This window comes from Neopsephotus bourkii, unplaced genomic scaffold (genome assembly GCF_033783945.1).
Source record: "Neopsephotus bourkii isolate Nb327-2 ecotype Australia unplaced genomic scaffold, CSIRO-AGI_Nbou_v1 NB_1600, whole genome shotgun sequence".
NCBI lineage: Eukaryota > Metazoa > Chordata > Aves > Psittaciformes > Psittacidae > Neopsephotus > Neopsephotus bourkii.
In genome coordinates, this window is record NW_026902076.1 from 4,330,470 (window position 1) to 4,358,086 (window position 27,617).

The following is a 27,617-nucleotide window of genomic DNA, read 5'->3' on the forward strand; positions in this document are numbered from 1 at the left end:
CCTCGTGGCCTCCTCTGGACTTGTTCCAACAGTTCCATGTCCTTTTTATAAAGATGTACCAACACTATAAGGTCAATCATAACTGTATTATTAATTGACATGAAAAGGATTACCTAGAGATCAAAATATAAAAACCATGCCTTTAGACAACAAATCAATGACTCATTTTATGGTGACATGACACCTCCCATTATTTTTTTCCCACAGAAGGTAGTTTCATAGAGGTTCATACCATCTGCCATTAGACAGCTGTAAATATGTTAACAGTTGCCACTGATACAGGGAAAATATTCAGGATTCCTCTGCAGCCACAATCACAGTGCATGAGAGGACATAAATATGAAAAATATTTCTAAATGGACCATTAAATACAGTTGCAGGACAGTGGAAAACTTCGCTCCAATACAGGGTTTTATGACCCAAAGAAATAAAGCAAATTTTCTTTTCACAATTAAAATCTTAAGGTGTGTTGGAACTGGTAGCTGGGAATGCAAATCTAGCATATTAAGTTGGCTTTTCTCTTCTACTTTGGTGTCTAAAATAAAAAATAACTATAAAACAAATACAGTTGAAAGAAACATATATGGGGGGTGCTGTTAAGAACGGGATAAAGGTTGACTGAAGTTAGAGTGCCGGTTCTCAGTCGTGGAAAGATGCTGAAATGTATTAGATTATTTTATCTGAGTAAATCAGCGAACAGCCCAAGTGTCCAGCACTGCAACGTTTGTTCGCCATTGCACTTTGGTTGTTGCCGAGTGTGGCCACTGAGAGAAAAAGTAAAATTAAATAGCCCGGAAAAAGAAAAAATTAGTCTGAAGTTTGTTTTCAGATACTCATTACCAGAACTAACTTCTAGTCTACTCTAGTAATCCATGCTTTGTATTTAAGCTGTCACTAGTGGCATTCAGTTTATTTAACTTCAGGTGATAATGCCATTGTACTCAGTGAAAGTTTATGGCTTGATTCACTTGCCTAAACCCAGCAGCATTTCAGAGACCCTAGAATAGCTGAGGAAATCTGTAAGCATACATGAGAAAGGATCTAAGTGAGACCCATGGCAGAGGCAGCTGGAAGCCAGGAGGGAAGCCTTAAGACAGCATTGGATGGCTCTGTTTAGAAAACTGAATTAGGTCCTTACTCAACAGAACAAATGGCATCTACCAAATAAACACCCTACAGCTGATGCCTACGACCACACAAATGAACATCCCTTTGCACTATTTCAGACAGCTTATTGATGTGAAAGGAGCCTACATTTCCTGCAGTTGGCAACTTAGCTTACAGACACACCTTAGGCTGGGTGAGCAAAATCAACCCTTCACAGAGTCAGACAAGTTTGGGTTGGAAGGTACCTTGAAGCTCATCTAATTCCAATTCACCTGCCATGGGCAGGGACACCTTCCAATAGACCAGGTTGCTCGAAGCCCCATCCAGAGCAGAGCAGAAAAACAGCTTTTTGCTTACACATTCCAAATATTTACATGTATGAGTTGCAGTTGCTCTGAAGTGATTATCTATTATTGGTTTGAAAAACATCTGTCTCAGTAAAGCTGCTCTTTAGCTACTTCTGCAATAAACAAAAATGACACAAAACCCTCTGTATGGGACAGAAACTATTTAACAGTGACAATGCTGCTACATAGATAATTTTTCAGGGACAGCAAAGAAGTAATCAACCCACAAATCCAAACATTTTTCTCTTGTAAAATGTAAGAGCTGAGATGTATCAAAAGAAAAGAACAACCCGAACTGGTACAACAGTCTTATTTCCAGAACATCAAAGAGAAAGTCACAAAAAGGAAAATATAAGGAAATGAATAAATAAATCCTGCTTTTACTTTCTCTCAGTATGACCTAAATATTTACATCATATTTGCTATTGCTGCAATCACAGTGCAGTAACAATTTCCTAGAGAATACAGGTACTTATTTTGAAGCTGTTGCTACGCTACTGTGCTATACCCAGCCACAGTCACTGCTGGAGCCAAAAGCTGAAGGTGGCATGGGAGTGTCAGCTGAAAATTGATTCATGGACCTTTCTGGAGGCAGAAAAGGTGCATGAACAAGGCACAGACTCAGCAGAGATCAGAAGCAAGGCCTTTTACCCTTTGTATCTAAGAGATTAACCAAATTGCTATGCCCTGCTGCTAAAGCACGTTATGACTGATAGCTGAGAACTGGATGTTATTTGTAACAGAACAGCCATTTGCTAATCTTTTCACACACGCACACAGGGCAATTCAGATAAGCATAAATCAAACTATGAAGACACTACAGTTTTCCTCCTCAGAAATAAGGATTGCACTGCTTCTAGGTTTATACGTTAGATATAAGATTACCCATGACAAGGTAGAGGAGCTAGCCATAAAGGCATGCTGTACCTTGCATAGCATGATGCGGAGATGCTGTGGGCATATCACTAGTCTCTGAGTTAGTAAAGCAAAAGCACTGGTGATAGTCCCCTCCACACAGGATTTATATTAAAGCAATTTTCTGACTCCAAAACCATACTGTTTTCAGGGATGGGTGATCAGAGTCTGGTTACACCACTAAAAGAATCCTAGTGTTCATGGAGTCAAATGGTAGGCACAAACTGTGCAAAAGTACTGCATTACACCTGCTGGAAAACAGGCAAGCGATAAAGGGTTGAGACCATTACAACAGCATTTACTAGGGAAACATCAGGGCTAGAACATGAACTTTGCAATCCCAAACAGAAGGTTAAAGGATACACAAATATGCTAAAATACAGCAGATAAAGTGTTCCTACTAGGGAGTTAGACAGATAATTAATTAAATAAGTGCTTGCTGCAATCATTTTTATTTGCACTGCTAAATACACTATTGTACCTGATAACTGGAGCTGAAGAAATATATAAGTTAACTGGTAAAGGACAAGAAAAATCCCCAATCCCAAACCAAAAAACAACAACAAAACCCACCCTAAACCAAAAGAGCCCACAACACACCAAACCACTCCAGTTTAGAAATGATGACTCAAGTTTGAAGGCAGCCTGAAAGAACTGAATTTGTTTAGTCTAGGAAAGCAAAGACTGAAGGGAATTTGATATGTCTTCTAGTACATAAAGGACCCATCTATTAAAATACAAAAGTAGCTCTGAGCAACAGAATTTTAACAAAGGAAAATTTCTGTTTCAGGAGAATAATTAAGCACTGACAGAGACTAATAGGTGTAACTGCTGAATCTGCATCACTGAATGTTTTCAAAGAAGCATCTGCTGGGGATAGTTTAGATAAGGCTGAGAGCAGAACACATCACTTGATATTCCAGGCTTGTACTTCTATACTTAATTGTACTTGTAAACTGTCTCAAGTAAGACTATTTTCAGCAAAAAACATCTGTTAATTTCATTTAAATTATCAAAAAAGCCAACATCCTGTCACATTAGGATACTGGCTCCCCATTAGTGATTTCTTCTGTGCATGTATTACCTTTAGCATGTTGCATCTTACTCTGTAAATCTGCCATGACTGAAGAACTCTGAAAATAGTTGTTGGATCTTTTCCTTGCTTAAGACACTCAGTTAACATTATTTAAAGGTAGATAATGAATCATTTAACCTTTTTCTAAGCTTATTCATAAAACCAAAGTAATATTTGCTTACTTCCATTGGATTTATTACAAAAAAAATTTAAAAGCTAAAATGGCATAAAAATGCAAATTGCTATAATTTTATGTAAATATACAGCATTACACCTACCACCTGGCTTCAGTCATTTTCACCACAAGGGTAGGACATGGCAATGGCTGCACAGAGCAGCTGTGGATTCTTCACCTTTGGAAATACTCACAGCCTGACCAGGCATGGCCCTGGCTCTGAGTAAAGGGTTGGACTAGACAATCTCCAGAGGTGCCTTCCAGCATCCATAACTCTGTTACCCCACCACAGTGACTCAACATGCATGTTCACAATGCTAAATGACTGCATTAAATTGGTAGTGTTTGCACTACACAAGGTGTTTATTGCTTGGGGTGAAGGATTACCTTCCTTCAGGGACATGTGCTCCTATAGCACAAATGTGTACAGAGGGTATAATCTGCAGGTTGTCTATAGAGCAGAAGGGCAGAAATTTTCTTCTGAAAAGAAAATAGAGGGACTATTCTTTAAATAACAACTCAAGTTTCACAAAGACAAAAAATTAACATTTTCAAAGAAACTCACCCATCAGAACACACACATGGCTAAACAGGGAAATGCAGCCTACAAGTGAAAAGGCTGGACCTCTGAGCAACAGGTACAATTAGGTCAAGCTGTCCTCTGCACTCAGGAACATAGCCTGTATGTCAGTCACATTTCCATTTACATTGCAAAGGCTTTTGTTTGAAGAAATTACAATGTTACCGAAAGGGCATTAAGATGGTGGTTACAAGCCTGGACATGCTGGATTTGCAAAAGCATCTCTATTTTGGCACGTGATATATTCTGCTATTAAAGGTACAGGAAATTCCTTGATGAAAGCCAAAATAGCACATCCTGAAATAGTCTACTGGCAGTGACATAGTTACCGATCACCAGTGAAAGATGAGCTAATGTGATTTAAACATTTTCTTGGTGTCTTATAACACAGAATGGGCTACAGAAAAGGTTATCCAGTCCAACTGAAATTATGGTCCTATTGCAACAACACAATATCCTGATGAAGTTGAAAATCTGTCCTAGGCAGTGCACTGCAACTAAACCAACTAGATGGTAAATTAGATGTCATTTAATCTCCCACTTCCTCTGGTTTTCAGTCAGCAGCGACCTCTGTCTGACACTCACGTGTCCAGCCACTCACAGAGATTTATTAGTGCTACAAACAAAGGAAGAAATAAATAGTGGCAATTGTCATTACCACTGTTGTCCCACAGCAAAAGGTCCTGCTGTTAATGTCTGCAGAAAAGATCAAATCCAGAAGCTATACTCAATTTCAGAGCCACACTGGTTTCAAGTGGACCATTGGAGAAGGGAACAAACTATACTGAGATATTTGATTCCTACATGCAAGAAGCAATATTCCTCAGGTATTTCACAACTGTTGTTATATATTACTCTACGACCTTCTGTTTTATAGGCTGACTTTTGCTATCTAGATAATTAAAGACAGCAAAGCTGATCTGCACTCCATCGAGTTAGTGCTTTATTACCTTGATACCAGAAAGAAAGAAAAGCAAATATCCAAACTTAAATGTCACCCATTTCTCAAGGAACAAAAGGCTGTCACAGGAGTTCAGGTCAGCGACCCACAGGGCAGTATCCCGTACCCTGCCTACCAGGCCTCCAGCTCCTGCTGGGGGAGGATCGCCTGAAAGACTCATGTCCCATCTTCCAGCTAGGTAGGGATGTCCTGGGGCTCAAGGACAACTTGAAGGCGCCAGGCACTTATGTTTTGGCAAGTGAGTTGAGTCCAAAGTTTGCACTTCTCTCTAGAACTGCTGATAAGCCCCTTTATGAGATCCTCAGCTACTCTGCACAACAAAAGCAAGGAAAACCACTTCCTTAATCCTTCCCCAGGACAGTTCTTTTCAAAATATCCCTCTTCTCACCTTTCAGAAATTTAAATTAACCCATCATCTCTGCTTGAACAGGAACATCCACACTCAGTTTCTTTTCTTGTGCATAAAGAGAGGACATCATTATTTTGAAGCAAGAGGAATGTGGAAGAATAAGGAATGGAGAGAGATTATTTTAAAGGCAAAATGCAACAGTCACGTTGCTAACACTGTGTTGTTGCTAACAAACAAAATACACTCAATCGTTATGACTTTTCAAACATGTATGTAGGACTACTAGCAGAGACATAAACTTGAACCAACACCATAGATCTTACTTTGTCCAAATAATTAACATAATTTTAGCAACAACCATGATCCAGTCACAGAAATAGGACAGCTACTGCTGCAGTCATACAGTGTGTTAATAAAGTTAAAAAGGCCGACTGCCCTCACATATGGCTCTCATAGCCCACTTCTACAGAAACCAGTGGCAGTAAGCATGGACTCAACGGTTCATGACCCAGCAACTAGTAGATACTCCCTCTCCTGAAGGATGCTCACCTTTCTACCAGATTAGCTGCAGTTATATTAAAATTCAAGAAAAATGGCTGAAGTCATACAGTTTGCCTAAAGCAGAATAAGACTGAGTAACCTGACAGCCATTTCTGGTTTTGCTGATCGGTTGTTGGTTTTGGTGTGTTTGGTTTTTATGTTTTGGGAGTCTTTTTTGTTTGGGTTTTATTATTATTAATTTTTGTATCAAGAATTTAAATTATCAACCTTTATGCAAAAATTACAAAAGCAGTCATGAAGGACTATCACATAGAGAAGGGAGACATGAAGGGGGCATAACATCAGCTTTTCATGGAATCATAGAATGGTTTGGGTTGGAAGAAACCTTAAAGATCATCCAGTTCCAATCCCTCTGCCATGGGCAGGGGCCCATGTTGCTCAAAGCCCATCCCACCTGGCTTTGAACACTTCAGGCAGCCTGTCATCTACAAGAATACATTGAAAGGAAAAATATGTAAATCGTACCTTTCTTAATGCATTCAAGAGACTCTCAAGATTTGGTTGACACTTTATGGAAGCACTCTCCTTTATCCTACACATGAATGTTGGATAACTTTTTAAAGCCATTTTCCAAGAAATCGAAGGTTTACAAGAGAAATCAAATGAAGTATTAGAGTCCACCACGCCATTTGATCTCCCCTAGCTCATACAAAATAATCAGCATTTCATACCAGTGCAAATGTTACAGTGTGCCCTTGTTTAAATAAACTACATTAAACAAGTACAGACATTGCTGAAAACACTTCTCACTATGTGTGGCAATGAAATCTCTCAGCCTGCTTTCAAAGCACCTGTCAGGGAAGCTAAGGAACAGATTCTGATAATCTTATTTATGTTATGAACTTCACAAGACTTCTGTAGAAATAACAGCATTCCATTCACAGTGGATGGTCCTGTTCAAGGGAAACAAGAACTTGAAAATTTATCTCATGTAGTTAAAAAGGAGGAACTGTCAGGTTTGTATTATGGCCTAATAAATACTGGAAATGGTTGAATACAAGAGCTTTTATAAAGGGAAGTGTAGTGTTTATTTAAGAACACAGGTGTTTATGGTTTAGAAATTTAAGTTATACTAGAAGTATTTACAAAATACTTTTAAGAGAAAGTGTGAAAGTCCCCTCAGTAATTTCTACCTAACTTGAAATTAGTTAGAATTGTCACAGAAGCACATTAATCTGAACACTGAAAGAAATAAAAGGAAAACCACTTTCAAGGACGGGCATTTGTAGAAATTTTATTGCCATTATTTAAACCATATATTTAGCTTTTTTCATAGCATTATTAACTTTTGAGCTATAGCTACTAGCTAAATAGTAAAATAAAGAGATATCTAAACTAGCTTAACTAAACCAAGTAGTAGTTGTCTAGCTGTAACAGCAGGAGATTTCACAGAATAAATAAATTGCAGCAACAATCAGAATACTTTTACCACATTCAGACATCCACTTGAAGCAAAGAAATCCCAGTCATCTTCACACAACACAAATCTCTTCCTGTACCCTAAGATGTAAGAGGTAAGTGAATGAATTGACCCCTACAGGACACAGGCAGCAGAGCTGGGAACAAAGCACTGAGTAGATGTATTTTACTGATTTGGAGGACACGTACACTGATTTGGGGTTTAAAACTGGTGTGTTCTCAGGAGCACCCAAGCTCTTACCTTTACAAACATGAAAATCTCACAATCTTCCTGAAAATTGTCAGTTTCTCCAAAGTTATTGTTAAGAGGGAACTTGAGGGAAGTTGGAGAGTTGGAAGAAGTGCTCCGGCTCCGACGCAACTGGAAATCCAGAGGAAAATGCATGTTGCTCTTAAACATCATGCCCTCTACATGTTTATCTTCCAGAGTTGGGCTCATCAGATCCATCTCCTGGTATGGGTGGTCTTCTTCAGCACCATGGTGAGATGAAGAACCATCCTCCCCATCAGCCCCATGCTGAAAGGCAACAGAATTACTACAGCTATCTTCTGAGCTGTCCTGGCTACTATCCATGCTCTCGGGGAGAGTAGTGATGGAAGAAGGAGATACTGGATCTTCATGGACATGATCATAAAGATTATCCCTTTTGTCTTCTTTAGAGTCCTGAATCTCATAGATATTGGTGGTGTTAACATTTTGATAAACACTGTTAAAGACCTGATCTTCCATGACTGCTGGCTGGTGAGTTTTGCCTGCCTGCTGGTACCTTACAAGACTGCAGTTAAAGTGAGATATTGACAAATGCTCTTCAGGAGGAAGCAGAGTCTGTGGTGTGCTTTCTGAACGCTCTGCTACACATGGCAGATCTCCAACAATCATTTACTGAGAGCTATAAATCAACAACTACACTTCCACTGAAGTAAAAGGGCTGTCTCAGTTTTAACCCCTTTGTTGATCTGACTGCTGGTTACTGTATCTTAGGAGATGGAATCACTTGTTCATCAAGATATAGTCTGGCCAAGTACAGTGACGAACAGACAAAGCACCTACAAAGCTATGATAAAGAAATATGTATTTTTTCCACGGGAAGTCAAAAATAGTTTTACTGGCAATCTTATGCATATTTTGTGTAAAGAGAAACAAATGCAGACTTCACCCATTTACTCATATTTTCAACCCACAAAAACCTAGCTTCAAGGAAAAGCAAGGCAAAAGTGCCTCAACAAAACAAGCAAACATCTGCATATTTTCACTGGTTACTTACAACATCATCAGCAAATTATAATAATTTATAAAAAACCCTACAAATATAAAAAATTATAAAGTGGTATATCCATGAGAAAAAGCCATCAAACTTGAACTCTTTCCAGTTTTGACAGTGGTTTATTTGACCTTGAATGACTCCACATTTAACAACTTCATCCTCTCATCTATAAACTAGGGCCAAGACTGTAAAAGGCTTGTGAGCCACCCTGGAATCTAGGAAGGGGAAAAAAAACCACTGAATAAGCATTAATTATTATTATGCATACTTAATTTATTAATTACTTGTAATCACATTCAGGTTCTACATCTCCATGTCATAGACCTAAGCTGCCAAAGTTGGGTTAATGATGCTTGACTTCAGCAACCTATTTAGCCTCCTTCTCCATGCAGTTTCTTTTCTCTAGAGGACAGAGGCACACAGAAAACCCCGCAGTCTAAAGCAGATGAATACTTTCAGTTTTAGCATCCTTCTTAAAGATGGATAGAGATTCCAGAGCATCTGAAATCAGTGGAGTTGAAAATCATTACAGATTCAAATCTGAATTTATCAAAGTTGTGAGAGCTTCAGACCTGACTGACTTTTTATCTAGAGGTTTACTACATCTGGATTATATGGATTATTACAAGAACTGTTAGGATCCAATTATATTTAATCTTTTGGGGTTGAGCCACAATTTAAATTAAAGGCATTTTCCTCCTTGACTCATCCTTGTAGCTTCATGCAAGGTAACTGCTACAGCAAGGCTGGATTTGTAAAAGAAACAGAGGAGAGAGATTAAAGAGGATTGTAATTGCAGCCATCTCCAAACAGAACTAGGGGACCACATGCTTCTTTACATTGTAGAGTAGCAGGTGCTTCCTGTCTGAGATTTATAATAGTAATTGACTGTCTTTATTCTTATATTGAACTTTTTAGACAACTATTAAAGTTCAATATCAAAAGCAAACCAACACTTCACCTTATCAAACTTATATTCAACTAAGATTCCTAGATAATGCCAAAAGTGCCAAAAACATAGTCACAATCAGCAACACAGTACAAAGACGCAGGTAAGTATCAGAGATCAAGGAGATCTCTTAGCTCATGAGGGCACCTCAGAGGCTCCAAGGATATCTAACCCATATCAAGGCCTAATTTCAACTGTTATTACCCACAAATTGCTGCCTGGCACATGCAGTCCATCAGCAAGCAGAATCAATCACATCTCCTATTTACATTTTCTGCACGTAATTCAGTCAGAATTATTCATGTGGAAATCCTAAACAAGAGATTATGAAATTCATGCTGTCATCTGTACTGCAAACTTCAAGCATTCCATACCAGCTATTAGAGTGATGATAAAACTGACTTAAAATTATGAGCTTAATTTACTAAAGCTCAAGAAGCTTGGGAAAGCCAACAAGCCAACGAGAAAATGTTACTACTTTATTTTTTGAGTATTTTTGACCTTTATGAAAACACTTGCATTTCTTCACATTTTTAGAAATAAAAAAGTATGTCTACCTGCATCTGTTCAACTTGCTCTGAGCATGGCCTTGATAAGCAACTCCCTTGATCTTCAACCCTTCTTACAAAGTGCTCTTGCAGGATTAAGTATGCTGGGATTGTAAAAATTCCCTCCTTAGTCACTCTTCTGGCAAATATCTTAATGAAGAAAAGAGAACACAGGCATACATGATGCAAAACAAAGAACAAAGTCCAGTTGCACAGCATTAAATCCAGTGACTGCTTTTTTTTCCTGCACAAAGACAACATCAGCAGGAAACAGCAGCACCTGCTGGAGGGTATAAAACACCACAGGTAAAATAAGGAATAAAAAGAGTCATGTTTGAGTATTATTTAAACACAAATAGAGTTGATGTGGATTTCACTAGTCAGAAAACTTCTCCTTTCCTCTGCCTCCTCCAAGAGCAAAGAAAAGTCCCATTCAGCTCCAAGATCCAGATTTTACTCTTGTGACAGGGTGATAACACCCAGAATAAACTTGACCACATCTATGAATTTATCCAGGTGAAAATCAGGTGCATTTCAAGTCATCTTATGTGACCCCACTGCTGGTTTATAACCCTTATATTTCATCTTCAGGGATGACAGAAATAATTTTGGTGCCACGATTCTAAAGTTAGGTTTGCAAGAAACAAGATCAAAACTGAGGAGTCCACATTGTGGCTTTGAACATGAGTGTCCTATGCTGCTTCCCCCCTACTCCCAGACCAAAATTGCTCTGTTCCAGCAAAGGAACTTGTGTCCAGTGAAATGGGACTTCTCTCCTGCAGAGAAGTGAGAGGAAAGAGGTCGTATGAGGCAGGAGGGCACTAAAAAGTCTCAGCATCACTCTGCTCCATTCTCCATTGGAAAGTAAAGCCCTTCAAGCATCAGGCCCAGCTCTATCATCACAAGAATATAAGACTACAAAACAGAGAAATCACCAATTTAATCCATTCCCCGAATTCCTCTGCTCCCAAGTCCAGGGTGCTAGCAATACTTTCTGCTGTTAGCTCTGCGATCCAAGTTGTGTCCCTTACCACCCATACCCATGTGAGACATCCCATCACACTGGTTACTTGCTGTACAGAAATACATATAACAGTATAACCATAAGCAGCAAAATTCATATAAGGACAAAGAACATGAGCAACAAAACTCATCATTTTCAAGGTTTATTTTTTACTTCAGGACCGAATTTCTATTTTTATGCTAACCTTATTTTTTTTAATGCAAGAAATATCAGAATTAACATGACCATAACTCCAGTTAGTACACATAACCTCATGAAGTTCAACAAGGCCAAATGCAAGGTCTTGCACCTGGGTGGGGGCAATCCAAAGCACAAATACAGGCTGGTTGAACACAGCCCTAAGGAGAAGCTCTTGGGTGTATTGGGTGATGAGAAGCTCAACATCACACAGCAACGTGCCAAGCATGCCCTGGGCTGCCTCAGAAGGAGCATGGCCAGCAGATCGAGGGAGGGGATTCTGTCCCTCTAGTCCGCTCTGGTGAGAGCCCCCTGCAGTACTTTGTCTGGCTCTGGAGCCCCAGCATTATGCTGGGGCAAGTCCAGATGTCATGGTTTAAGCCCTGCCGGCAACTAAGCACCACACACAGCCACTTGCTCACTCCCCCTACTCCCCAGTGGGACAGAAAAGAACTGGGGAAAAAAAAAAAACAACAAACACCAATCATAAAAACACATGGGTTAAGAAAAGAACAGTTTAATGACTGAAATAAAATATTATAATAATAGACTAATGACAGCAATAATAGGAAATAGAAGAAGGAATAAACAAGAGTGTTGCACAATGCAATTGCTCACTACCCACTAACTGATACCCAGCGCAACCTGAGCAGCGATTGGCCCCTTCCAGGTAACTCTCCCCAGTTTCTGTACTGGGCATGACGTGCTGTGGTATGGAATACCCCTTTGGCTACTTTGGGTCAGGCATCCTGTCTCTGCTTCCTCCTGGCTTCCTGTGCTGTTCCTCACTAGCAGAGCATGAGAGACTGGAAAGTCCTTGATCAGGGCAAGCGCCACTGAGCAACAACTAAAACATCAGTGTGTTGTCAGCATTGTTCTTAGACTAAAGCCAAAACACGGCACTGCACCAGCTAACCACTAATTCTTTCTTCAGTCCAATTGACAGCAACAGGCACCTCAGAGACCATGATAAAAAGAGATGACAAATTATAATGAAATTAAGTATATTCTGGAGATGGTCTTTATTGCTGCAAAAGTCAGTCATCTGAGCTCCTTGAAATAGGTACCTTCTCAGACAGCAAGGCTGGAATTCACCTACATTTAAAAGCCTAGAAATGAACTCCAAAACTCACACTACAAACCTAGATAATTGCCTGTCTCACTCTACAGAGAAACATAGAGCTCAGTTCAGTAGCCCCAGAACACATACAGGCATTTATTGGTATTTGAGTTTGCATAGACCAACTTGGTTTTATCTAAAGTCCAGAAAACATAGTAAGGGCCCTGACACACTTAGAATGGTATGTTAAAATCACTGAAGCTGCTACTGAAACTTAAGCTGTTCACCCTTTAACTCCTTTTAGCAGCAATCAGCACCTCCAGCTTAAAATAGTCAAGCAGAAGGCTAGCTTGCAAAGAAGTTCCTATACTGTGAGAGTATGTTATCTGAAGAGGAAGAGAAGGGTAGAAAGAAGGAAGAGCAGCAAGAATGTCAGCATACCTTGCCTCTTCTCAGAGATTAGTAAGTAAAGGCAAAATGCCATATTGCACTATTTAATTCAGATTCCCAATACAAGACTTTTTCCTGGGTACCCCTTTAGGAAAGAAAATAATTTGCCTGCCTCCTAGACATTCCACAGCACTGGAAACTCCAACTCATCTAGAAGTGCCACAGGCAGCTTCAGTAGTTAACAGCCCTGTTTAGAAACAGCAACCTGTTTCTATTGCAGTTTCTCAGGAGGCAATTTCTAGTTGGTTATTGCTATGATTTTACTGCTTTAATTAAAAGAATCTTTAAGTTTTATTTATATTCCCTTAAGATGCTTCCACGCTTTAGCAAAGAGCTTGTAAATCTTTCATCACAACCTAAATAAACTGAGGTCAGTTGCTTGCTCTAAAGTAGCTTTGTCCAGCACCTAACGAAAAAACCTAATAGTTAAAACACCTGTGTAGTCTTGGAAACAGTTGAACCTGAAACTAAATGATGTTGGTAGAAATGGAGGATCTTTCTCTGTTCTCTTTAGAAGAATGAGAGATTGAAGTTCCTCTATCCAGTTATTCCCACAGACATTAACACTCACAGACCTGTTTGATAGGAACAGACTGTGAAAAGCAGCACTCTAGCAGTCCAAGCATCTGCAGCTCCCCAAATTGTTTCAAGATGGGAATGATCTGGTGAGGAGGAGGAACAAGACTGTTCAGTATGGCCATTTGTGCTCCAGCCTTTGGATGGTCACCTACGAAGATCACTGGAACCTTGCTGGTAAGAAGGGCTACTTTACAAAGGACAAGAAGTTGCACAGATACACTAACAATTTTATCTGTACTGCTACGTGTGTGTATGGAGTTAGCATGTTCAGCTCAGTTTCACAGTAACTGTTGACGTGCAGCTTTAGCAGTTTCTGCATTCTATTTAAGACATAGTACATAATAAGGAAATGAAAACACACTAAAAACATTTCAGAAGACAGCAGTTTGGTAGAAGACTTTGATCAACTTGCTGTTCCACACAGCAGTCAGGCCTTCAGAAGCCCATTTGCTGCTCAGCTAAAACTGGCCTGGATGCTGCAGTCTAGCTCATGAGTTCAGGAGCACGCTGTAATAACAGTGATTCATCTTCATCCAGATTTTGCTTTGCTACTGACTGCAAAAAGGTGTATTTATAGCCAGCATATCAGTAAATTTAACTCTGCAGAAGACAGATGCTTCTCCATTGGGAACTAGACAAACAATAGAAAATTATTTTGCACAGGACACTCAACTCTCATCAACAGCTTTTAGATGTTAAAAATACCAGGAATTATCAACAGACATTTGAAAATCTGCTTTACCTGCTGAAGGGCCTAAACAATTATTCCTGACTTGGATGTTCCAAAGCCCTTTATTTGTGGTCTTCCAGGTCCTTTTACAAGACTTTCTTTGGTTTTCTCTCTAGCTCTACTGTTGGAAACTCCATTAGAAACCTGAGAGCCTAAGAAATATAGGCTTTTTATTCCCCCAAGTGCTCCAAGGAAAACATTTCTGTTTGCCTTTAAAATTTGGCATCGTTTCAAAATCCCTGTTTGCCTCTGAAACCAAGCACCCTTAGGAAGCCCAAACAACCTGGCTTCAAGCTCATTTATGATGGAGGCTCTAGTATCCAAAATAGAGAAAGCAGAGACACCACCCTACTCTCTATCACCTTGTCATGCAACCTTCCGGACACCATTCCACGAACAGCTTGAGGAACAGCAGAGTCAAAAGCCCTTTTTCATTTATAGCCTTCATATACAACCTATTCCTTGGAATAAACGGGCACTAAAAGCTTAACATTGAATACAGTTTAACAGGTGTTAGCCACCTAAAACTTCTACTGTTTTATGGAACATCTTCCCATTTTTCTTCACCTCAACTGTATAAAGATGCATCAAAACACAGTAAATGGATTTTAAAAAAATACTCAGCAAAAATTATCAAAGAGATTTCACCACACAGACAAAATTAGGGAAAGAAAAAATAAAACGAAAAATGCAGGAAAATGTGCCTCTGTCAATATTCAGTTACTTTAACTCTTAAGTAATGAAAACACCCTGCTTTTTCTTAAGAAAGAAAATACCCATCTTATTCTTAAGACAAGTGTCTGAACTACCCATGTACAACATTTTGTTTTCTTCCAAATAAATAAGGAGTTGTTTCCCCTCCATAACACTGACAACAGGAAGGTATTGTTTCCCATCTAAAAATTAAGTGTTTTACTAAACCTAGCCAAACACTGAGAATATTTTGAGGTTGCCTACCATTTACTTCCCATCATTCACTGAATACCACTGACACAAACGAGTGTGTGTAATAGTATTCAAGCTGCAAACGCTCCATTACACCAGAGCAGTAAATCTATGGAGCTTCAGGCAGAATTTAGTATGGTCTAGAGCTTAGAAGAACTGCAGTCTCTACAGCCAAATACGGGGTGAAATGCAATACAGAGATATATTAAGGTGATGAAAGGCAAACGTATTGGTACCTCCCAGATTTACGTCTCTTAATGTAAGTATACATGTAACCACACCTTTTTCATAGGCATACACTGTAAACAGAACCAAGAGATGTATTAAATATGAATACATATTGGCTAGCCCAGTTCAAAGTCCAAAGTTGGTGTGGCATGCTGCTTTTATGATGTGTCAAACCGAATACATTATATTAGGCCAGGCTCATGAATAAGTGAATACTGCAAATGGGTTTCAAAAGCACCTGGGTAAGAGCAAAAGAGATTACTCACACCTTTTAGCACTGAATGAGTGAGTGATTATGCTTTGAAACCAGGTAAACAAAAGAGCATTGGTGCTTAAAATATATTTGTATCCCTGCATAAGGTTTCTAAGAAGACCCCAACCGAAATTTGATGAAATTGGCTAAAAGAAGACAACTGTTATGTGCTCCCCTGACCTCTAATTCACTCTGTGTAATAAATACTTTGAAGGAAATAAATCGGTAAAGGACACTTCCCTCCTCCACATGATCTACTGTCGTGTGCATATTTACAGACCTGAATCAGTGTAACAAACAAACAAAAAACAAGAAGAAAAAAGGGACAAAAGACAAAGTCCTTGACTTGAACTTGACAAATAACATGGAAATACCTTCAAGAAGTCTTATAAGGTCACCTGGATTTTTTTCCTCCTGTGTTTTGCCCCACCTGCTACATTTCCCTAAATCAAGGTGAATCAGGCTCATGCCATTTTATTCAGCTGATTATACCACACCATTAAAGCCACTCTACAGTCAGCATGCAAAGGTAGCACAACCTGCCAAACTCATGCATATATAAAAGACATTAGAAAGAAACAAGCTCAAGTCTATGAGGCATTGAGTATAAACAAGCTAAGAGGATGCACAGTGTGAAATCCTCTAAGTCTGCCATGAAGTTACAGACAGGTTGTCTTCTCAGTTTTTATGATGAAATTTAAAATGGAGTGATTATTTCTGCTCTGTGCTATCAAAGGACTCTTTATTTTCTCTGTTCAGGCAGAGCTGATTTCATTATTATTCAGCACCAGTAATTTAACAGCTTTTGCAGAATTACTAATGTCTTCTCATAATAAAAAGGAAAACCAAGGGCATGTGAACTGTTTGCCTTAATTTATGAAGTAAACTTACACCAGGACATAAAACTGTTCTCAACGCATCATACCATAACACACTGCTTTCCTAACAGCAGCAGTGGCATTCAGCATTCTTACATGCAACAGCACAGTTCATGCATACATACTTACACACAACTCACAATTTCCTGCTTGTCTTTAAAGTCTTAGGGCAAAGCAGCATGCCACAAGAGAACGCAAAAAGGTCACACACAGGAAACAATATGAACAGCCACTTTCGGAGCTGCACAACCAACGGGTGTTCCAGAGAACAGGAAACTGACAATCACGCTGACAACCGCCATTGCCTCGCAAAGGCCACAGCTCGGGTCTGCTGCGACACCTGCAAAGGAGGCAGGTTACAGGCATCCTGGGGAGACACATGACAGCTCCTAGTCACACAACCGGCCACAGCCTCGCCTTACCCGGCAGCATCCTTCTGCAGCCACCGGCACCCCAGCAAGCAGCCTGTGCCCCAGGAAAGCTCTGACCCCTCACCAGCAGGACCAACATCCCAGCCCAGAGGAGCTAACACCTCTCATAAACCTCACATTCCCCCACAACCTGCCACATCTCCCTGCTTGTGACAGCTGCCTCCCACAGCTCGCCTCAGCTCTCGTCTCATCAACTTCCCACAGCCCCGCTCCTCAGTCCCCCATAGCTCCCTACGCCCTGCCTCCTCTCAGTCCCCCTTAGACCCCTCAACTCACATCTCCCCATGATTCCCTACAACTCACTTCAACTCTCCCCCCCGTTTACCTTCAGCCCGCCCCTCACCTGACTTCTCCCCAGCCCCATTCCCCCCAATACCCCTCAACTTCCTCGGCTCTCCCCGCTCCCCTCCATGTCTTACAGCGCAACGCCCACTTCCCCGCAGCCAATCAGCGCTCCCGCCAGCGAGCCCTCAACCAATCACATGCTGCGGAGCCCCCCGCTGCCGCGCCCCCCCGGGCAGTGCCGGCGCTGCCGCCCCTGAAGCGGTTGGTGCGAGGTGGGGGGCGGGTGCGCAGGCGTTTTGCTCGCCTTGCTTCCTGTCCCGGTTCCCCGCCGCAGCCGGTCACCTCCGCGCCTGTCCCGGCGGCGCTGCCAGCAGGAGTGGGGCCTAACAGTGGGGTCGGGGCGGAACCGCGGCGGCCGGGCAGCGGGGAAGGGGACGACAGCGGGGCTGTGGTGAGTGGTGCTGTCTGAGCGCAGAACGGGGCAGGGCCGAGGGACCCCTCCGGGCTCTGGTGGCTCCTCCTCCTACCCCGTAGGATTTAGGGTGAGGGGAAATGAAGCATTGTCGGGCTCCGTGGAGCCGTCGCCGGTGTGCGCGGTGAGGCCGGAGGCCGTTGGCTGAGCGGCCCCGCGGTGCAGGCGCTCTGGCTCCAGGAACGCTGAAGAGTGGGTGGATCTGAGGTGACAGTCCGCAAGGTAGCGCGTTCCTGACCAAGCAGAGCAACAGGGGACGTGGGAGCCTGGTTAGGAGGTTCAGGATAGTTGTAACCATAGAATGGTTTGCGTTGGAAGGGACCTTAAAGCTCATCCAGTTCCAACCCCCTGCCAGAGGCAGGGACACCTTCCACTAGACCAGGTTGGTCCAAGCCCTGTCCAGCCTGGCCTTGAGCACTGCGAGGGATGGGGCATCCCGTGCAAACAGGGATGGAGTAATGCTGATGGAGTGTGTAAACCAGAAATGCTTAGCATCTTTGGAGTATTTCTAAGGTGATACTATGGTCTTAAGCCTTAACTGTGCTGTGAAAAGGCTTGCTTCTGTTTTTTAAAGCAATTGATAACATGAAGCAGGCAATTCTCTGCTCCATGGCTTATGTAATTACTTCATTTTTGCCTCTCTAAAGGGGCTGTATTTCACAAGCGGTCTGTATTAGAAGATCCCTTAAAACTGTTTTGGACTATCCTTTCTTCGAACATTTGTATCTTATAAAGAAACTTTAACTGTTGCTTTGGGTGTGTGTGTGGGGGGCGGGGGGGTGATTTCCCATGCTTTGAATTCCTCTACTTTCATCTTTGAAGTCATGCACTCACAGTTTCTAAGAGTTTGGGGAAAAGGGTTGAGATAGGCTAGAAGATATTACTCTAGTTAGGAAGATACCTGCTCTTCCTCCTGGAATCACCCTTGTTTGTGCAAGATAAAGGAGAAATTTGCTGGGGTGGGCTTTACTTTCAGAAAGTAAATACACTGTCTGACCATCTTGCAAAGGTTTTTGTGAAACCTGGAATTCACTTCCTCTTTCTGAAAGGCTTATAGAATAATTCTGAACAAAGTACTCCTCTCACATAATAAGTTTAAGGATAAAAAAAGCTTACAAATCATGCCTTTGTTTCATAATAGTAATGAATGCATTGGTGAGAAATACTTGATTCATACCTAAGGTTACTAATGATTTTTATTTATTTTTTTTAGTTTTATTTAGAAAGAAATGCGATACATTGAGAACAGGTTTAAATGCTGTTATGTTAGATGTGCAACAGCTTGGAAGGAAAACAGCAGTCACTCCTGGCAGTTTTATGTACAGAGTAAGCAATGATTAAACAGGAGTGTTGAAAGGCTCAAAAGTCTTCCAGCAACAAGAGAGGGTGAAAACTGGAAAAAGATGGGCTGAAAAGGAAAAATTGTAATTACAGAAGAAAACAAAATTCTGGTCTGAACAGTGATGTGTAATGAGGATTTAGAGCTGCAGAGGATTCTTAAATGTGGAGCCAGAATTGTTCAGGAATCTGTGCTTGAGCATGAAGAAAAATACTGATTGACTTTGAATGCCGAATCATAATAAGACACACAGAACAATGGAGGGATTGCTTAAAAAAGAGAAAGCAATTCTTCCTTTCATTTAGTCTAGAATGAAAGAAAATCTCATTGCTCAGTTGTTTCAATGTATGAAAAACTATGACAATATATGAGAAGCTTCTGAAGTCGGTATGGAAATCCACTGTTGACTTCAGTGGTTGTTTAGACGGGTTATTTTGCAGTTATCTCCTACAAGCAAGATGTACATAATGTCTAGCCAGTTAAACTGGTTCCAGTACAAGTACTTTGTGTTACGTGCCTTTCTTTTGAATTTTTCAGGTGCATCTGATTACCTGCTGTAAATACTTTGAAGTATCAACAATGAACTCAATGTTAACATTACTTTTCTCTGGAATAGTTGCCTGTTGTGCTCACTCTGTGGGTGATCCAGTATCCAGGTTACTCCTTGTGTCCTTTGATGGCTTCAGGGCTGATTACTTGGAAACCTATAAACTTCCTCATCTTCAGCAGTTCATTGAGGATGGTGTGCTTGTAAAACAAGTTGCAAATTCTTTTATCACCAAGACTTTCCCAAACCATTATACTATAGTGACAGGTCTATATGAAGAAAGCCATGGCATTGTGGCCAATGACATGTACGATGCAGATGCCAAGAAGAAGTTTTCACAGTTCAATGATTCGGATCCCTTCTGGTGGAATGAGGCAGTTCCAATTTGGGTGACAAATCAACAGCAGGGAAATGGAGCAAGCGCTGCTGCAATGTGGCCTGGTACCGATGTAAAAATTAATGATACAACCCCTCAGTTTTTCATGAAGTATAACTTTTCAGTAACGTTTGAGGAGAGAGTGGAGAAAGTCATTGCCTGGCTGAACAGCTCTAATCCAGTAGTCAGTTTTGCTATACTGTACTGGGAAGAACCGGATGCAAGTGGACACAAGTTTGGGCCAGATGACACTGAGAACATGCGCAAGGTATTAGAAGAAGTGGATAATCATATTGGTTTCCTTACCAGTAAACTGAAGGCATTAGGTTTGTGGGATACTGTTAATATCATAATAACAAGTGATCATGGAATGGCCTCCTGTTCAGCAAAGAAGCTGATTGTCCTCGATAAGTGCATTGGGCGCAACAACTACACTCTGATAGACAAGACTCCAGTTGCTGCAGTGCTGCCAAGACAGAGTATGTTTTGGTTTGTTTCTTTGTTATTTAAGTCATACACTGAGAATTAAATGTTGTTTATCTTGCTACTAAAAAGTACATGCTATGGCAGATGGTTCACATCTCTGCAAGATGAACTACACTGCTTTTGCAAGTTTGACATAATTTAATGAATAAGTTAAAGAATTTTTATTTAGAAAGTACTTTGCTTTGGTAATCAGTGTCAAATTATTATGGGTGGTAAAGATGGTCCTGGTACAGCTTGTTGAGAAAGTACACAGGCTCTTAGCGTGAGTACTGCATTCAGCCCTGGGGCCCTCTAGACAGTAGGGATATGGACCTGTCAGAGCAAGCCCCGAGGAGGGCCATGAAGGTGCTCATAAACACAGGCTGAGAGAGTTGACCTTATTCAGCCTGGAGAAGAGAAGGCTCTGGGGAGACCTTAGAGCAGCTCCCAGTGCCTAAAAGGGCTGACAAGAAATCTGGAGGGGGGCTTTTGACAAGGGCCTGTAGGGACAGGACAAGGGGGAATGGCTTTAACCTGACAGAGGGGAGATTGAGATGAGCTCTTAGGCAGAAGTTCTTCCCTGTGAGGGTGGTGAGGGCCTGGCACAGTGTGTCCAGAGAAGCTGTGGCTGCCCCATCCCTGGCAGTGTTCAAGGCCAGGTTGAATGGGGCTTGGAGCAACCTGGTCTAAGGCAAGGTGTCCCTGCTTCTGGCAGGGGGGTTGGAAATAGATAACCTCTTTTAAAGTCCCTTCCAACCCAAACCATTTTGTGATTCTATGCCTGTTGTTGCTCACTTAGTCTATATGGTTATAATTCACAGTGAGCATTAAATAAACCCTTGTGTTTATTAAGACTTTTTGTACCTTGGAGTAATTACTAACAGGCATGTCATGACACTGCTGGTCTCAGTTTCCATATCTGTGGCCAAACTGAAGCAATTCTAATGAACAAAGTGATATATATAGTAACAAAATCTACTGCCTTGGTGTGTGATTGCCTCCTCTTGATTTCTCTGCTTGAATTTTGCCCTCCTACTTTGCATGTTCAGATGGTTAATTCAATAACTCAGTAAGAGCAAATTGTCAAATTCACCTTGATACCTGTAGTGTTTCACGGGGACCTGAACAAATAACTTATCTATGTGCCTTTTAAAGAACAATTGTTTTTAAAAAAAAAAATAAAAATCTGAGGCTTAATGACAGGCAACTGCAGTACCAGGACATCATTTCTGGCTGTTTCACATGCACTTTTTTTCTTGGCAGACAAGGAAGATGTGTATAACTTACTGAAAACATGCAACAGTCATATGAAAGTGTATCTCAAAGAAGACATTCCAGACAGATTTCATTATCGTCATAATAAGAGAATCCAACCCATAATCCTGGTTGCAGACGAAGGCTGGACCATTGTACAGAACGAGTCACTGTCGAAATGTAAGTGCATGTCCCTCATTTGTGCTCTTGGTGGCTTATGTTGATAAACTGTCTTGGGTTTATTCCAGCCATGTGCAGGCTGGTCCCAGTGTTTCTTTAGGAACATCTCAGCATTTTCTAGAACAGTCTCAGCCTGAGTCTGGAATGTTTTAATGGATGCAGAAGAGATGGGGGATATTATTTTGGCTAAAATACATTCAACCTAAGAGTTATCTTAGGCAAGTCAGTCTCAAGCTTCTACTAAAGGTAGTTTAGCTCATTTTTGTTTATTTATATATAAGAGCACAGATTGAAGCATGCCAGACACAATACTTAATGCTACAGCACATATAATAGAAAATAAAAATAAATGGGGTGAAATACTAAAAATACTAGGAACACAACAATAATGGCCAAAGAAGCCAGAGCTCTTCCTGTTAGGGGTATCAAATAGTATGTTTTAAAGAGAAAAAACAAATGAGATGTTACTTCATAGAGTGCATTGCTAAGCTGTGCATGTTTTTCCTGATACATGTAATGAATGCCCAATTGCATATGTATAGGTGTGATTATGTATGTATAAGTATTTCCAGGTGTTTCACATGCAGGGTTGTTTTTTGGCAGATGAGAGATGTATATAACTTGCTGAAAAAATGCAACAGTTACATGAAAGCCACGGGCTTTAAACTGACAGAGGGGAGATTTAGATTAGATATTAGGAAAAGATTCCTTACTATGAGGGTGGCGAGGCGCTGGCGCAGGTTGTCCAGAGAGGCTGTGGCTGCCCCATCCCTGGCAGTGTTCAAGGCCAGGTTGGGTGGGGCTTTGAGCAACCTGGTGTAGTGGAAGGTGTCCCTGCCCATGGCAGGGGGTTGGAACTGGATGAGCTTTAAGGCCCCTTCCGACCCAAACCATTCTGTGAATTTATGTTTATTTCTACAAAAGTACTGTTTTCAAAGTAAGATATGTTTATATTTTAATTTTGTCACAGATTTGGTACAGTCATCTTCAAATTGGCAATACTTGGCACACATGTTCTCTAATAGAGGTCTCTTTCTTGTTTACAATTAGATTCATTTCCATGTACCTAAAAATAGTTAATAAGTCTATGTTTATAAGTAACAGCTTTGTATCAGTTGAAGTGAATCACTTTTCAAAACAATTCTGCTAGCCAAACCTTCCCAGAAGCAGGCAGGGGAGGTTTTAGCCTAAAAGGTTATTTTAAGTGTTTATTGTACTTGTCATCACAGACAAGAGTGGCAGTGTAAGAAGTGGCTAGTGTACCAATTCCTACAGCGTTCCTGTGTCAGCACACAGCAGCCCTCCCACTTCAGGGGTGGAAGATAGGAGTCTTTGTTGGAGTGGGAACTTGGAACAGCTCTGTTCAAAATAAGAGAGCAGTAGAAGGGAAAAAAACCAAACAGTGTAATCTGGAAAGATAGGACTGCATTAAAACAAGCAAGATGTGGTGCAATAGTATCTTTGTGGTAACAAATGTAATGGTGGAAAACATTAAAAAGGAATATTGAAGTACACTGAAGTGGGTAGTGTGACCTAATCAATAGGAATCTTGATATTTCACATAAGAAACTTCAGTGGAGGAGCCAAGGAGACAGTTCTGAGACTTGTTAACTGTTAGTGAGAAATGAACTGAAAACTTCAATGCAGCTGCTCAAATACTGTGCTGTGTTTGCTATGAGAAATTTTTAGCATCTTGGGCAATTTTTTCAGGCATATTATTAGGAAATTTAATTATAGCTGGTTTTTAGCTCTTTATATTCCACCAAAAATCTGAGTATTTCTTAAAAACCTACCAAATGTCCAAGTACTGGTGGCCTTATAGCCACAAACGTTATGTTGTATGCCTGTCACCAACACTGTCGTCCTTTGACTGTGTTTTGGTTTTGACTGCTTGGGTGTCCCTTCACCTGAAGTACATAATCTGATAAGCATGATTTGAGGGTACTTCACATGCTGGAACTGAACACTGCTTAAGGAAAAGTGCTTGGCTTTTAAGAAATAATTAAAATGTCTGCTTTGCAAGGGGCAATACCTATCTAAAACCGGAGAAGCACAAATCTACATTCCAGTTACTGGCTTGTGGAGTGGCCACTTCCTTTTCAACTTTGACATGAGAAGTGGGAAGGGGAAAACTGGAAGTGTTGATGGCTGAAAAGAGATAATGGAGGGGGAACCATGGTGGAAGACCACTATGGGAAAAGACTTCTGGGGATTGGGGAGGAGGAAGTCTGGGTTCCTTCTGTGTTTTATCCAATAACTGCTTTTATGGTCTGCATTAGTCTTTGGTTACAACATGTGCCTTTAGGGGGTGGAGAGAAGGGGAGGGGAATACTCAATATGCAAACAGAAATTGTGATTTTTAACTCTGTAAACTTTGCCTTTCTCCAGTAGGTGACCATGGCTATGACAATGCTCTCCCAAGCATGCATCCATTCCTGGCTGCTCACGGGCCTGCTTTTCGTCGGGGTTACAAGCAGAGCACAATAAACAACGTTGATATTTACCCAATGATGTGCCACATCCTGGGCCTGACACCGCTGCCCCACAACGGCACTTTTAGTAACACCAAGTGCTTGCTTGCTGACCAGTGGTGCATAAACCTTCCAGAAGCTATTGGAATAGTCATTGGGGCTTTGATGGTACTGACTACCTTTACTTGCATTATTATAATCTCCAAGAATAGAGTAGCTCCTGCAAGGCCATTTTCCCGACTTCAGTTACAATATGATGATGATGACCCCTTAATTGGATAGCGTTAGGGAGCCTCATCTTGCTTGCTAAATAGGGATTTCAGGAAGAGAGTTTGCACTTGCACTGGATGGCATTCTTTGCACTTTAATGGTATATGTATAAAATACTGTACAGCCAGATCTTGCTAACTTGTTTGTATGTGCTTCCTGACTAGTAGTCCTTTAAAACATGAGCCAACAAAACAATGAGCAGGTGGCATTCTGCTTGAAGAGATGCTTAACAAAATAAGGATGCTTAGTTTTTCAAAGCCTTTGACCACTTTCAAAATGAAATCCCAGAGTGTGAACTAGACAGGTTATAGACTCAGTGGATTTTTAACACTGTAAATGTGGGATAATATTTTGATAATTAATGGGGGTTTTATATTAAATTTAAGTTAATGTTGACTTTTAGTGTTCTTGTACATGTTTTTGAAAGATGTTTTTTATGAGAGTTAAAAGTTACTTCTGTTTGGACAGTATGTTCTGATTTGTTTTTGAATTTGGGCATAGAAGGCATAGAGAACATCCCAATACTTCTGTCTCCACCCTAAGCAAGCAATATGACAAGAAACTGGTGAGAAGGAAAACAGAAGTCAGCAGGAAAAGAATTGGTGCATATCACTTTTACTTTGAGCAATAAAGTGTGTGGTTCAGCAGTTGTAACACTGCACAGATGGCTGTTGACATGTCCAGATGTGTGCCTGTGGATGACTTAGTTCCTGCATAGCTCCAGTTAGGATGGTACCACTTTGTTTATCTCAAAGATCTCGGTTTAAACGGAGAATCCCTCAACTGATCCAGTTTTGGGGTTGTAGGGGAAAATTGCTGTTTCTAAATGCTGTGAGAAGCTTTTCAGGTATAAACTCTGCTAAAGGTATTTTTTGTAATAGAGGTGGTTCTGCCCTGTGTACCAGCTGGTAATAATCATTTGAAGGCTGTCGTGCTAAAAAGCAACAACTGGAAGTTTGATATGCAGTCATCAAGCACTCCTATTTTAAACCTTGGAAATTTAAAGGGAAAAGTTAGTTTAGTTTTTGAGTTAAGATCTGTTAGCTGTAGTGTCTGAACTGTATAGATGCAAAGTTCTAGTGCAGACCAGGGCTAGTGTTCTCTTTCTTTGAACTCTTGATTCCTTGTTAATGGGCAAGTCTAGTAACTTGCCATAAGAGAAGTTGATTTAGAAAGCCTTAGTGGTACCTTATATTTCAGTGAGCAGAGAAGGTGGCTTAAATTGCTAATGCTGTCCCCAAAAGAGAACTATAGTTACCAAGTGCTTTTCCTGTAAGTTTGATAGTTGAAAAACTGATTAATTTGAAGTGACAGCACTCGGGTACCTGTTAGCATGCAGCATGGTTTCTTGTTTGCAGGCTCAGGTGCAGTGCAGTTTGGTGTTAGCCACAGACTTTTCCCTGACTTTGGAGGGAAGGGTTACTTTTAACTGCCTGCTTCAAAACTCAGATGTATTTGGGGTTTTTAAAATTATTTGTGGAAGTCTTACTAATTTGTATCTTCCTCCCTGAGGATTCTGTTGTACTGATTAAAACCACGATGCACAAGCTAACCTGTTCTGTTTTCTTTTTCCTCCCTCTTAAACTGGTAGCTCCTACTTGCTGACTAATGCTTTACTCTGAATTCATCTGAACTTGAGAGAAGTTCAGGCCCCTTCAGAAGTCAGTACTGTTACTGACAGTGTAGTGGGCTTTAGACTGTTACAATAAAGCAGTAACAGGACTGAATAGAGAAGTCACTTTCTCATTCCGCTGGAAGATTTAAAGTAATTCATTACATACAATAAGAGGTTAGGTTAAGGAGTAACTATAAATGTTTTACAGCATCTCAGGCTTAGAGATGCTGTAAAAGAGAGGATGCTTGAGTTCCTTGGAGAAAGTTGTTAGCTTCTTGTTATTTTGCTTAAGAAGGCATCCTCAGCTTTTCATCATCTGTGCATAGAAAAGCTTGACTCAACTGAGTTATCTTTATCTTTCTGGCAGACTCAGTAAAAGACTAAACTGTTCTCTACCTGTCAGAAGGGTTATTTTTAGATGCTAAAATTAGCACAGTATATGCTGTTCTCTATTCTTCCCTTCCTCCTCCTTCCCTGAATAGCTGTCATGCAGTGTGACTGATGCGCTTTCAGTTCCACTGTGCATCACTGTCATGGGCCAGGTGTCACAGTTACCATCAGGATTTTAGTTACCAGAAATGTAAATGTTGACAAGTACAGTGGTAAGACTAATCTGAATATGAATATTGTCAGAGATTAAAAAAATCTAGAACTGTACTTCTCTTCCTAGCTGTAGGTAGCCCATTCTGACAAGAAGATCTCCTATGAAACCAGGCAGTGAGCGGTAGTTATCTAACAGAAAAGCTTCTTACTCTCTACTCCTCCTCCCTTTAGTGTTGAGACTAAACAGTGTTATTGTGGAGAAGGGTTTAAAGAGAAAGCTGAACTATTAAGAAATAGGATAAACTCTATTCTGGTTGCATTACTAGTTATCATCAATTCCAATTAAGAGTACCAAATCTTCCTGGCATAACTGCTGCTGGCAGGACAGGCTTCAAAGTAGCTCTTGTACAGCCAGGATTTCATACAGATAATGTACAAATAAAGGACCTAGAAGAAACCTCCTTGTCCTTAGACACAAAGTTGAAATATTTAAAGCAGACTGTTTTCAAAAGTTAGTGCCTAAAACATGGTTTAGTATTTCCACTGTCCAATTATAGCATGTGTGAATTTCTGCTTGTGGAAGTCAGCACCTGATTTCCTTTTGAATAGTTTATTTAAAACACAAACATAAGAAGCCATGACTTTCCCCTTCCTCAAAGCTGTGACAGAGGAAATACATACCCTACAATGGTTTGTGGCAACATTTAATGACTTGTGAAATATACACAACTCTGCAGCATTCATACAGGGCATATTAGTTTAGGGGAAATGAAGAAAGATGTTTCATTATGTTG

The 27,617-nt window shown here is 40.6% G+C and overlaps 2 protein-coding genes across 5 annotated transcripts in view; one reads left to right on the plus strand and one right to left on the minus strand.

Annotated features, from left to right (window-relative positions):
• The window catches only part of CLIC5 (chloride intracellular channel 5), an 85,383-nt gene extending 68,190 nt beyond the window's left edge, over nt 1-17,193 (minus strand). Inside the window, exons 1-2 of one of the 4 annotated variants that reach the window (XM_061372258.1) lie at nt 16,716-17,193; nt 7,731-10,401 (exon numbers count right to left, since the gene is read on the minus strand). In XM_061372258.1, the coding sequence (XP_061228242.1) occupies nt 7,731-8,369 (639 nt within the window). In that variant the 5' untranslated portion in view covers nt 8,370-10,401; nt 16,716-17,193. Of the gene's footprint in view, nt 1-7,730; nt 11,224-16,715 lie in introns of those variants that run through there. The other 3 variants (XM_061372257.1, XM_061372261.1, XM_061372256.1) reach the window with 3 other exon arrangements.
• Nucleotides 17,194-17,593: 400 nt separating this feature from the next.
• Nucleotides 17,594-26,212, plus strand: ENPP4 (ectonucleotide pyrophosphatase/phosphodiesterase 4). Its single transcript, XM_061372270.1, has 4 exons — nt 17,594-17,742; nt 19,640-20,504; nt 21,754-21,924; nt 24,313-26,212. The coding sequence occupies exons 2-4, from the start codon at nt 19,682-19,684 to the stop codon at nt 24,675-24,677; spliced, it is 1,359 nt and encodes a 452-aa protein (XP_061228254.1). The 5' UTR covers nt 17,594-17,742; nt 19,640-19,681; the 3' UTR covers nt 24,678-26,212.
• The last annotated feature ends 1,405 nt before the right edge of the window (nt 26,213-27,617 follow it).